We start from the raw sequence: 13,430 nt of genomic DNA, 5'->3' as shown, positions 1-13,430 counted from the left end.
GCGCTGCTCTTACTGCTGTGAGTTTTTCCTCAAATCTACATTTTTAAGGGGAGACGACCCTTCTGGTCTCCCGCCCAGCCAGGCGTTAGGGCAGAGTCATCTTGAGAGTCTACAATTGCAAAATTCTCTCCTTTTTGCTAAAAGAAAAACCTACACAAAGCCAAGAAGCTGTTGTGCTTGCAGCAGTAAATATTTATAGAGCCTTGTTCACTTGAGCTATTTAAAGCAATTTTCCTGAGATATTAATCTGTTTAAAGGAAGAGCCTGAGAGTAGCAGAAAATACATAACTCCCTTGTCCTTCTACCTTTTCCAGTGCGACTTCCAGGTCCATGTATCTGCTTGCTTGCTGCCTCCGTTGTGTTTTCGGCATGCTGCTGCTCGTGCAGATGCAGTTCAGGGGCTTGGCAGAGCAGAGAGAATTCCAAGAGGAAGGGGGACTGACAGCCTGATACAAAGTAGTGTTAAGTGATGGAAGAAAATTGTCATTTCTCTTGGAGGGGTTTTATTTTTGCTGTTCACATCAGGTATAATCTTTTGGGTGAAAACTAAGGTTGGGTGTGGGGTTTTTCAGGTCATATTGGTGCAAACTGTGCTGCGCTCTTTGTGTGAATAATTTGGAAGAGGCCAGAGTTCCCTATAACACATCCCGTGGGAAAATGGCTTGCTTGCTTAGGTTTTCCTTACACCAATTGGCAAAAGAAATAGAGGTTTGGAATTCCCTGGAGTCTTGCCCAGGAGTGTGAAACCCGGCTCTGCGGAGGGGAGATGGGTGTCTGACATCAGGCTTGGTGACAGCGGATCGCTTTGCAGAGCGCCCCGTGCCGGGTCAGCTCGCTGCTTGAGAAGTGGGATTGAGATGGCGTCAGCGTAAGTAGGAGTCTAAAGCAGGACTGGAAAAATAGCAGAGGAGTCGGCCTGAATGCTAAATTAGAGAGAACAGCCCAGACTTGTTTTCCAAGCCTTGTGCATTTTGTTGCATCATGCCAGATATTGGTCAAGAAAGAGATTGGTTGATGTAAAATAAGCTTTAAACAAGACTGTTTTCTTTTCCCCGGTGCTGCGTGCCCCGAGGGCCAGGCAGGGTTACGGAGGCAGCTGCTGGTGGCGAGTCGGCGGGTGTGCTGCTGCTGCGTGTGCCGCAGGAGCATCGCGTGGGGTTTGTAGCAACACATCCTTTCCGGGGCATCAAAGCACGTTCTGGCAGAGAATAAATGTCAGTCTCGAGATGAGCTGTGCTTGGCTGCGAGCAGAGGTGATGCTCAGGTGGGGGAAACCCTGTCAACTACAGAAATTAAATTTTAAAAACTTCCCTTAACTTATTGGCGCCTGAGCTGCCTGAAATGAAAAGGCGGAGGAGCAGCACGGCCACGGCACGCTCTGCACCCGCTGTCACACTGCCAGTGGCCTCTGTGCACTGGTGGCATCTAGTGGCTGCTGTGGCCCTCTGTCCCCAGGTCCCTGGGACAAGGGGCAAGCCAAGGCTGAGCTTGAGCCGTAGGCTAGGCCTAGGAAAGGAAGCTGGGCTGCTTGGCTGCCATGTCAGCTGGAAATGGGGGGGTGTATGTGTTGGGCTACCGCTCCAGAAACTGCTGTGTGGTGCTGGCACTACAGTAGCAGGGTACCAGCTGCGAGGTGGCCAGTCCCAGTGTTAGTCGCTGCGGCCAGTCCCGCAATTCTAAGGGCATCTGTGACTGGGTTTTCTAGCACCAGTGAGCCACAGCCATCCTGTGCAGCTACAGCAGAGCTCTCTTCTGCTCCGACTGCTAACCAGGTTAAAAAAAAAAAAAAAAGCTAATTAATTTAAAAAAAAAAAAGTGGCATGCTAGCTTTAAAGGGAGTCCCTTTGAGCTGTCCTGATGCACTGAGCGTTTATGGAAGAGGGAAGCTGAAATTTTCTCCCGAATGTTGCAGTTGTGCGGGTTTTGTCCTTATCAGTGATCTTGTAGGTAGTTTGCTCAAAAACTTTTTGTAAATTTGGTCCCTAGTCCCAGTTTGGGCATATGCAAGTTAAAAAGTGTATCGCTTTCCTCCAGCCCGTATTACCAGATACTACTTAAAAGCTGACTGTAGCCTAGAATTAAAAGTCAAAACAGCTTTGCTTTTAACTCGAGTGTACATGCGTTCCTCAGGCCGGTTTCGTGGCAGTACCGCAGGGGTGCAATCCTCACCCTTCACCTCCGGCAAGGAGAGAAGTTCTGCCCAAAGACACGGACTCAGGCCAGGCAGCGAAACCAGCTGATGGGAACTGTCTGGAAACGTGAAGAGGGAGATTTGGTACTTTCCTTTCTCTGTGCTTTTGCATTCGGCATTTGACGTCAAATGTGGTGGGCAGCAGGTGCCTGGAGAGTCTGCCAGAGCCGCTCCGCCGTGGTGAGCTCTATTAATTTCCCGCACAAGCGATGGGCTGCCATCCCTGCCTGTCCCCTGAGAAGGAATATCTGCAGGGGCGAGTACAACCACCCACCTCGTGCTTCCCTCCCTCCACCTTGCAAACCTCCTCTTCCAACCGTAGACATCACTGCGAAGGATGTGAAGGACGTCTGCTTTGCCTACTTACGTTCCCTGAGCATCTTTGGAGCGAGGAGCAGTTGCAACAGGAGCTCGGGAAGTTTTCCAGTGCTGTTTTCTGCTGGTTGCTCGTTTTGGTGATGGCCGTATTGTTCCGCCAAAGCCGGCGTTGCTCGTATGTGGTGCAGTTGCAGATGGACATGGGTATTCAAAGCAATGTCCTGGTGACTGAGCCGTGTATATTTGTGACAGGGAACCCCCATTCCCTAATGCTGGGGATGTAGGCTGGGCAACTCGTGAGCGTGGAGCCTAATGAAGGCATTTGTGGGTTTGAGTGTTTGGCGTTCCCATGAACGAGTTTTATTCTCTTTCCAATCCAGCTGAACCTCTCTCACTTCTAAGAGCTGATAGTCGATCGATTGTTTCATTTTTTGGAAGTGTGTGCCCTCTGTGCCCCAAAAATGGTGTCGTTATTCCCCCTCCTTGGTGCTCGCACGCAACCGCTCTGTCCGTGCGCCTGGGCTGCTGGCACGGAGGGTGCCGAGGACTGCGGGGAACTCTTGTGCCTAACGAGAAATGGGGCAGCTCTGCGTGGAGCAGAGTCTCTGAGGATTTTGCATCTGAAACAGGGCAGTGGGCTTAATTAGCCCCTTCCCTAACGGCCCACCAGCCTGTGCCAGGGGATGATCCTGGTTCTGGAACTCGGAGGGGAGATGTCTGGGTGCTCCCGCCTGGTTGTGGAGCAGCCTTGCTCTCACTGCTGCTCGCCATCCCTGGGGACCAGGGAGATTTATGAAAATAAATACAGATCATTCACTTGTCTCTGGAGGAAGATAAAATGTAAACTGTCTATTTTCTGTGATAAAGCGCTGGAAATAGTTGGAATTTAAGATAATTATCTTTATTGCTTTTTATAGCACCCTGTGAAGGCTGAAATCTAATTTGTTTTTCACTAACAGGGAGCTCCTGCTGATGACTCAGAGAAATCCATTTGCTTTATTGACAAACTTGTCTGTTTGGTTATGGGGGCAGGATTCTCCTTGCAGGAAAAGGGAAATACAGGTTGTAACACAACTGTGGGTTTTTAATATAGATTCAAAGTTTGATATCTATTGGCAAGAGGAAAAAATAAAGTTGATCTAATCAGAGCGAAGCGACTCTGCTTTATTAAAGATGATTGTAAATTAGTTTATGCTTTAGTGGGTGTGCAGTAATGGTGCGTGGTGCTTTGTTTAAGCAGCTTCCATACACTTGAAGCTTATTAACTGGAGGAGCTGCTTTTCCTGGGCACCTGGTGCCCCTTGGCTTGGGGGAAGGAGGTGGGAGGTGTAGTCGTGCCAATTCCCTCCTGTGCCTGGGGCCCCGGGAGCGGTGTGTTCGGCTCCGTTTGGACGTGTTGCTTGCGAGTGGAGTTGCCCTTTTCTTCTTAAACTTCTCTGAATGTGAGACAGGCCCCCAGTTTTTAATAAAGTCTTTGTGTATCTGAAGATGTTGGGCATCCCTTGTGCAAACAAGTCACTCGTCAGCGCAGCCTGGTGAGGTGGTTTGGAGGGCTTTCTGCTGCTGTGGTGCTATAGCTCTACCAAAAGTAGTTGTCCGTGCTGCCTTCTCAGATAAAAGGGAATTGCTTTCTGCCTTACCTGACCCTGTGTGATAGACACCTGAGAGCTGCTCAGAAGAAGAAACGGCAACCTCTGGACAGGCTTTCAATATCACCCACCTCCTAAAACGTCCTTTGGATGTTTGAGAGATGATGGGTCTGCAGGCTGACTTGGCAGAGAAGCTTCTAAATTGGCTCACCCCTTAAAAGTCTGTAATTTAACACTGTCACTTGGGATAATGCTACAGACCACTGAATCTCCTCTAGCTCGAGTCCTAACTGGTTTTATGCCACAATGGAGAAGTAAGAAGCAATCTAGGGGTTAACTGTATTTTTAGGGAGGAGGGATGGAGCTCCGCAAGAGTAGTCTTTGCCTTGAAGCAATGGTCTATTTCTATCAAGCCTCTGTAGCCTTCCACAAACACGCAGCAGGGCAGGGGGCAGAAAACATCACTTTCTGTAAACATGAAGTGATAGATCCGGGTGGGCAGAGCAGATTTCTTGTCAGTCTCTGAAGATCTGCTCGGTGTTTGCTCAGCTTTTTATTGGTTTCCTTTCAGGAATCGACTACAAGACCACTACTATCTTGTTGGACGGCAGAAGGGTCAAGCTGGAACTCTGGTGAGTGTTTCTGAGCCGCTTCGGCTGCGAGCGCAGGACCAGCGAGCAGGGGCTGTGGTGCTGCTTGTCGGATGCTGTACGGAGCTGCGGGGAGCGCAGAGCATCCCCAGGCGCGCAGGATCCCCTAGCCACTCTCACCAGCGAGTTGCTCTAGCCAACCAGACCTCTTTCTGTTGATGGAGTAGCACAAACAGCATGCCGTTCTCTGCTGGAATAGTCCGATTTCGGTCTTTGTCATATCCAACCGTGTTCCCACACAGCTCTCCATCACTGAGGGAACAGTACTATTTTGAAGAAATACTAGATTTTCCTTGAAATCCTAGGATGAGAAATATAGGCAAGAGAATAGGAAAGGAGGAGGAAAAAAATGGGTGAATCTGGATATTTCTGAATGACTGGAGAAAATTAAAACAAGAGGAATGAATAGACCTCACAGTTATTGTCTGAGCACGGTCAGCCTCTGGAGAGCAGGATTTACTGGAGTGACCTGACACTGGGATGGAGATGGGAGAATGCCGCATGGGAGGGCTGACCCTTATCTGTCAGCACCAAGCGGAGATCTGGAGTCCTCCTGGCCCAGTTTTGCCTGAGGTTTAACCTGCTGAGAAGCTGACGGAGCATCCTGTAGCTGAAGGAGGAAGGATAGGTAGCCTGCCCCTATTCTGGGTTTCACCTGGATCTAGTAGGGAATGACACAGGCCCTAAGACATGAAGTTAAAGAGCCCCTTTACCAACGCTTGTGCCAAGTAACAGGAATATTAGTAGTCTGTGTGAATGGTTAAATAGGAATGAACACCATGTTCTTGGTCTCGGTGACTGACTCTAGCAGCATACAGCTTTGTGTTTAATTATACACCTGGTCTCTGAAGCTGCATGTCCTCATTTTTCTTACAAAAGAACAGAAGCAGCTAATTTATCTCTTCTAGCTTGTATGTTTGTATGTGCCACTTATACTCTTTTGTCTCTCTTGTAAGATGTCTATTTTAACATTTCAATCCCAAGTGTGTAGTTACTTTCTGCTTCCCTCTTGAAACACTCTTTTTCTTTTTTTTTTTTTTTTTTTTTTTTTTTTTTTTTTTCCTAATACGGTAATTCTTGAGCTGGAGAACCAGCACAAAACCTGAAAAGCTAGTAGCATTGGTTTAAGATGCCTTAGTGTAATCTTTTACCATTATTTTCCTCATGCAACCCAATATATTTGATTGTTGGGGGAGAAGGAGATGTAAGCACAGGCTGTTAGATTGATGTCCAGGACCAAGAATATGATCCTTGAAAGCTTTAGATCTGAAAGAACAATTGTCCTGAACTTAAGGTCAGTGCCTTTTTCATGTAGCTGGTGCAAATCTGGGGCTGAGGGATTCATCGGGCTTCTTCGTGGTCATTAAAGTGTCTTCTATTCTGGCCCGGTGAATAGATATGACAAACATCATAACGTGCCTGTGATTACCCTGACACATTTCAGGGTATATACTGGTTAAATCAGTGTGCTGGGCTCTGGCTTTGCTGCCCCAGATGTTCCCGCAGGCACTGAGAGGTGCTGGTAGTGTAGGCAGAGTCAGTTATACCACGTCAAGAGTTGCAGTTAGAAACGCTGTTCCATAGTCCTGAGCTCTCTGTAGGGGATGATCGACCGGGTCTGTCAGAGATCCGGGTATAAAGATACTTCCTTTCATTTTTGGTTAAAACCTGTTTGAAAAAAATAAGTGAAACTAGACATTGCAAGACAATTTCTCCTATCTTGAGTGGTTATGTTCATTTTACGATAGGTCAGCTGTTCTCCATGACTAGGAGAGGTCTGCAGTCTCACTCTGACTTTGAACTCCCGTGGACCGTAGGGAACTAGAGAGAAAATCCTTTGCCCAAGGGAGTAAAATGACTTGCATCCTCGTACATCATAAGCTGAGTGGTTTTGGTTTGTACCTTCTCCATGGGAAGCACGATGACAGCGAGGACCTCTGGAGTGTGTCTGACTGTAACCAAAGGTGTGATACACCCACTGATCCTTCCCAAAAAACACTGTAGAGCAGTTTGGGTACTGTGCATCTTCTAAAGATCTGACAAGATCAATGCTGCCTTTTTTTTTTTTTTTTTTAAGGTCCAACAGGAGATGTGCAGTATGGGACTTGATTCTCCAGATTTCATGGCTGTAACTTTTCTTTGTTGCAGGGACACATCAGGGCAAGGAAGATTTTGCACCATTTTCAGATCCTACTCTAGAGGAGCCCAGGTAAGTGCTGCTCTCGTGATTTGATGGGGCACGCTTGCTTTTCCTTTAGGCTGTAAAAACCTCTCACGCCTTAGTAAACAGCTCTGAAGAGGAACGCATCAATCATCAAAAGGATGGGATCTATGTACATGCCAAGAAGCACTGCGTGGCGTCTTGCTTCTGTTTTTATGAAATGGTGGGAGAGAGAGGAGCGAATGACAGACTTTCCTGGACCTCTACAGAAAAGGTCTGGTACAGACTGTATTCAGTATTAGTTTCTAGAGAAGGGCTGAGAAGACAGGGTTGTAGAGGACAAGACAATTCTAACTCTACATCTGCCTGAGCTTTAATGTGGGAGCTCGTTCTTTCTGAGTTTTGTCAAATTTGTTTAAATATGACACTGGCTTTCCCAATTGAGTTCTGCCAGTCTGTGTTGCCTTCAAGTCAGCTCCAAAAATAGGGTGGCTCTTTTTGCATGTTTGATGCAGACTTGAAACTAGAGCAGCTCAATTGGATCGTAAAGTACATTCCTTAAAACGCGAGATAGAGCGTTACATTTTGAGTTTCTCCTTTGGGCCCTGCTCCAGAACAGCATCTCTATTCTGAACAACAGAAAAATCTTGTGGTCCTCTGAAAAACTGCTGTTAGTTAATAGAGCTTTCTTACGGTTTTGTTGTCGTCCTTTTAGTAACATGACAAGGTCCCTCCAGGATACAGTCTCCTTAAGCTGAATGAAATACTGTATTTTTCCTTTTTTTTCCAAATTGGAAAACTTTGGAGGAAATTTCTCCTCTCTTAGACACTAAGAGTCGGAAGCTATCTATCAGCCTCCTGACTGTGCCAGTATCCGGGCAGCTTCCCAGCCTTTGGGAAACTTTGCCACTTGAATTCAAACACTTGCCACTATTGCTCTTGGCTTTTTGCTCCTTGTAGCCGTAGACTTTTGCTTTGCTAACTGGCAAAATCCATCATGCTCTTTCCCTGAGACTGCCTGCAAATTCACTCATGCTGTAGACACGAGAGCACTTTCCCTGGGATGTGCTGTTGCTATCTCCTGCAGTGTCTCGTTTATTCTTGTTCGTGCACATCTCTGGGGTTGTGGATGCTTTGAGGTAGCTCCTTTGAAGCAGAGGCCAATTTCCTGGTGCTTGCAGAAGTGCAAGGCAAGGAGTTTTGGAGCGTGCCTTCTGCAGTGGGAGAGTACGGGATCTCCCGTTCGCATGCTCAGTCCCGTATGTGAGTTCATCTTTAAGCTTCCCTCTACCCTTACTACATTTCAGAAAAATCTAGAGCTCCAGTCCTAACATAACCTGTGGGCTTGAGACCACGTCACTTCCCTTACCAGTTATAAACGAATAGAATCGGTCAGTGTGGTTTTCTGATGACCACATAACTAAGCTTTGGTCAGTCTTTTTCTGAGACTTTGCTGTGTCAGATACCCAGATCAAATTGGGAATAGAAAGCAGCAGGCTTCCCAACTCATGTGTCCAGAAATGTCATTTAAGAGCTTTTACCCTGTACGTGCAGCATGACCAGCTTTTCCAGGCTGCTGCGGAGAAGACTTTCTCCCCTTCGTGTAGGTGTGAGCTCCTCAGAGCAAGTGCCGTGTCTCCACAGGGCAGCACCCAGCAGAGCCTGCACCCATGTGCCAGAATTTGTAGCTGCTGCTGCTGTACAGCAAACTGGGGCAGACAGAAAGGTGAAATAAGTAGTGAGGAGAGTACTTAAATTGGCTGGAGAGACAGGTACGCATCTGTCTAGAAACTGCAGTGGAGCTGTAAGGCACTTGCACGAGGTGTCCATTGTGTTCCTGCCGCCCGTTCTCCCTGGACGCTACGTTTGACACTGGATGCCATAGGTGTCCTGTATCTGGCTGACCTGAAGCTTGAAATGGATTGCTTTTATCTTCCTTCCTCAGAACGAAGTTCTTGACCTTCTTTGCTTTGAAGGCAACATCTTGCCTTTCTGTATTTATCAGCATTGCTTTAGGAACTCTCACCTGCACATCTGCAAGGCTTGCCTTGTCCATCTTACCTGCCTGCCCTTCCAAGGAGTCCATCTGAGGCTTATTGCGAGCGTCTCTCATCAGCCAGGCAGAGGGACCTTTAACGTGAATGCTTTATTGCTGAATGCTGGGGTATGGAGCTTACTTGCGCAGCTAGGTGTAGCTTACGCCTTTTCCTCCAGGCCTGCATTCTGCTTGTGCAACCAAGGCCTTTTCCAAAGTTCTGTTGTGATGCCTTAATCCCGAGCTGCCAAAACAGTCGACCCTTGTCTTTAAAAACAACAAAACAACCCTTAACAGCAAGCCTGCCCTGCAGGAGGAGGGCTGAAATATCTCCATGGCCCTCTGCAAGTGCTCATAAGATGAGCACGGTGAAAAGTGGATGCCTCTCGAAGACTAATGCCTAGGCTCCTTGTACGGTCTTCTCCAGGCGGCTCAGAGTAAAACATAGATTGGTTTCAGCATCAAGTGACTGGCTCCCATGTGGCGATACAGCAATATCCCTCTATTAGCAGGAATAGGTATTGTCTCTCTTAAATAACTCACCGCATCTCTCAATGGAAGGAGAAAGTATCTTAATTTAAACTCTTAATGGCTAACCAAAGCAAGAGGACTCTTTGCTTCGAATAACAAATGCCTGTATGACTGCAAGAATGGGCTCCAATGCCTCCAGTTATTTTCAGTATGCAGAAGCCAACTTCTTCTGGTGTAGCCTTAGCATAAAGACAACCCAGTATGGTCTTGGGAGAAAAGAGATAAAATGCTCCTGAGTTCTCTTCTTTCTTCAAGAAGTATTTAATACTGCGTGCTGTACTGACTTCTTTGCTTCATCTGTCTGCTTTCCTCCCTTGGTATCATCAGACTTCAAGACTTTTGCTGTAGGAAGCCTGATGCAAATCCAGCTGGAGGCAAGAGAAACAGCTTTTTTAACCTAACAAGTCAAAAGCTCAGGAAGAATAAATACAGCAGAGAAAGAGATGCTGGGGTGGGAAAAGCTCTGTTTAAAGTGCAGTGTGATATTTGTACAAGAACGGCTTAATATGAACTGGCTGCGAGCACCTTCACACTGAAAATTAGCAGAAGGATCTCACTGAGTAGAGGAGGGAGACTCTGACCTGAGCTTCCTGTAAGGAGCACAGGGGGAGCTTGAAGCACAAGTTTCCGAAGAGGACTCTGACGGGTGAGCTGTGAGAGCAGGAGGCTGCCCCGGGCAGCCTGGCAGCCCGTACGGGGCTGGCCGAGGACAGGGTGACGCTGCCTGAATAGCCAGCGCTCATGAGAACACTTGGTATGAAAAGTGGTTCAAGTAAGGGACGGACCCCTGGCTTTCCCACACAAACCTTATTGTTTCTCGAGTGCACTGATAAGAATTGAATGTTCTGAAGTAAAGCCTGGAGAGGTTGCAAAGTGGAAAAACAGTCTCCAAATAGGGAGTGGACCTTCTCGGGAATCTTCCTTTCCCCTGCAGCACAGCTTTGCTCAGTCTGGACTGCAGGCTGGTCCCTCCCCAGTGAAAGGACTCTTCCTGAGCACCCCAATTCCTTCCCCGGTTTAGATTCCACACCGTTCCTGGGTACGTAGCCATGTGGCTTTCATGTTTGCAGGAACTTCCTCCGCTTCAAAACATGGAAAGTAAAATAGCTTCACTGTCCTTGATGAGCTGGCTTCAAGTGAGGAGCAGTCCCTTCTTTCAGCCAAGGTGGACCAGCCATGTTTGCCTTGGGATTTGCTGTGAGGATCACAGATCTGCCTTGTTTTCCCTCCCTACCCTGCCTAGCTGATCAGATCCCATCGGGGATGCAAAGAGCTCTTTGGCTCAAGGTGGAGACTGGCGGTGTCCTGGTGTGCCTGGGACCCCCTTCCTTTTTTCTTCTTGCTTCCCTGGGGTTTGAGTTTCCCTTCTGTCACGGATGCTTTCATCATCCCTTCCTCTTCAGGGTCTGTTGGGCCAGCAGATCCTGACTGCTTCAGGGATTCGCTTTGGGGCAAAGAAGGAGCCATCGTGTCTGGGAGAGCAGAGCACTGGGAGGGCAGGGAGAGTGTGCAGGCCACAGCACGGTGACTGTGGGCCCGAGGGAGGGTAGAGGTGGAAACCCAGCAGCATTGCGACCTGTAAAACAAACTCAGGGGGTCTGGAGCTCGCTGTGTTGCAGAAGGATTTTTATATTAATTGTTGTGGCGTTGCGTATGGTGAAAGGCATTTAGTGGTGCTTAAAGGTGCTTCAGAAATCTTTTTATTTGGCTCTTGGACTTCTCTTTGGCTTTTTCTGCTTGGTTATAAGGTCACAATCACATTGACGGCAGAGCTGGCGTGCTGATCTCAACTGGTGCGCGCAGCTGTGGGTCTTCTGGCTGCTGTGAGCTAATGCAAGCTATTCCAAGAGTCATCACTGAGGGGAGAAAGAGTGTTGTGATGGTGCTTTCTGATCTAGCAAGGAAGAAGCAGTGCCAGTATCATTCCTGACGTTCTCATGTGCCACTGATTTAAACTGTTTCTGGAAACATGGCTTGCCAACTCTTCCCAGACAGTGTGATACAGAAGTTCCTTCATGAATAGTTTCAGACCATCTGTGGGAATCCATAAGCAATGTTGACAAATGCTCCCATCTCTACAGCAAAGTTGTAGCCCTAACAGAATAATGAATATTTTGAGTTCTGCTCAGCCAGGTGACTTGAGTAGTTGCTGTTTATCCCGTTCAGGGCTTCTTAGTATGCAGGAAGGTGGTGGCTTTTCTGGCAGCTCAGCAGACTGAGACGTAGCCCTTGCTCTACCTTATGACTTTCTTGGTTGCTGCAAATACCTTACCTGCTGCAGGTCATTCTGGGGTTGTCCAGCTGCTGGAGGAGTCTGCCCTGCCCATGAAAATGTTTCTCAAAAGTTTAGTGATAGGTAAACCCCCGCAGCGTGTTGTGCTATTGGGAAATGCTTAGGCAGCAGGATGTAATTGCCCGAGAGCCAAGGTCCGAGGTGCCAGCTGGAAAGCCGTGACTGAATGTAGCTCCAAAAGAGCAGGCAGGAGAGACAAAGTGTTCTGGTTGCTGTCAACGCTAGATCTTTGTTTATGGTTTAATTCGTCCTGTGGGCCCGAGAAATCCAGTCTGAGGGGGTCTTCCAGGCTTCCTCAGCAACAGCTTTTCTCCATCGGTGGAGAAAGCCAGTGAGTGACGCTTTCCTGGCCACCCTGCCATCTGCCTACACTGAGCTGAAGCCCTTGGCAGTCGTGCGAGCGCTTGCTCCCCCCGGCCATGTTCTTGCGTGCTTGTGCGAGTAACTGGTGATCTGAGAAGCCTTCTTGGAGACGTCTGCTTTGCACTGATGAGTGAGCATGCTGCTTCCCTCTCGCCTTGAGAAGCTTATTGCTCGTAACCCTGCTCTAAACCTGCAGCAAGCAGACAGGGATGATACTTTTTTTTTTTTTGCACACACCCCCCCCCCCCCTTGGTTCTTGTAAGCTCCTGCTGAAAACCAGTTTGGGTTTTGGCAGAGTAAGTGTCCACGTGTGCTGCTGGATTTGATAACAGATGATCTGTGTTCCTTGTTCACTACGCAACGTACTCATGTGGAAATGTCTGTCGCTGGTATGCTTAGGGTCGTGCCAATGCCAGTAGCGTGGAACAAAACCAGAGTGGAAGTGAACTTTGAAAATCAATTGTGAAAAGACCCAAGACAGGTCTGGGGGTGAATCCAGTCATCTTCCACCTCACGCAGAGAAGCCTGTAGGCAGGTTGAGGAGAAAAAGAAAAAAGTTGGAGGGTTGGTGAGGGCTCCAGAATACCCTTGATCTGAGAACCTGAAGGTGCAGCTTTTTGCTTCGTGCTGTGGGAACCTGGCATATATAATGCTTATAAAGGTGCTTTGGGAAACTAAAACTTGAGAGGTGTGGAGATATTATGGTGTTGGCAGCCATCTAGACACTTCGAGAACAATTTAGGCTGCAAATGGGAAACTGTTCATTTGTCTAGTTGAGTAAATTAAAATTCTGTGCGTGTTATTCCAAAGGAGACATTTTTTAAAAAGAAACTGAAAAAACCAACAGATCTTACTTGGAAGTGTCTGCAGAGATGGAGCCAGCTCCCTGTCTGCCTGCATGTCTGTGAACTGTTCTGTCTCAGGGAGAAAATGGTAATGACAAACTGTATTTGGGATGTGTGCTCTAGAAACGTGGTGTCTGGAGCGTGCCAGCGCTACTTGGAAGAAGTAGGAGGTTATCTGGCAGCACCGCAGGCTGGCCAGAGGTTTTTAAGACTGCCTCCTCCATCTTCTGCTGGGTAAAAGTAAAGCTGGTCTTACTACCTGTGCTGGGAAGGAGGAGGACAGAAGCAAGGCGTTAGACAATTTGGTGTCTTCTGGCCTTTGGGAAGCTTTCCTTGAGAATCTCAACTCCAAATGTGCATGCATGGAGCTGTGTTATGACTTGGAGGGCAAGCTGGCAGGCAGCCTGTCTCTTCTTGCATTTGGAAATCGTGGTCTTGACCTTCCACCCTGCTC

At 47.9% G+C, this 13,430-nt stretch overlaps 1 protein-coding gene across 1 annotated transcript in view; it reads left to right on the top strand.

Moving 5' to 3' along the window:
- RAB40C (RAB40C, member RAS oncogene family) overlaps window positions 1-13,430 on the top strand; it is a 37,218-nt gene that overhangs the window by 15,312 nt on the left and 8,476 nt on the right. The window contains exons 3-4 of the mRNA XM_075768127.1: window positions 4,670-4,730; window positions 6,897-6,957. Coding sequence (XP_075624242.1) covers window positions 4,670-4,730; window positions 6,897-6,957 — 122 coding nt within the window. The remainder of the gene's footprint in view (window positions 1-4,669; window positions 4,731-6,896; window positions 6,958-13,430) is intronic.

Source organism: Balearica regulorum, chromosome 15, assembly GCF_011004875.1.
Source record: "Balearica regulorum gibbericeps isolate bBalReg1 chromosome 15, bBalReg1.pri, whole genome shotgun sequence".
Classification (NCBI taxonomy): domain Eukaryota; kingdom Metazoa; phylum Chordata; class Aves; order Gruiformes; family Gruidae; genus Balearica; species Balearica regulorum.
Note: the sequence above shows the minus strand (reverse complement) of the source record. Positions and strands in the feature narration are given on the sequence as shown.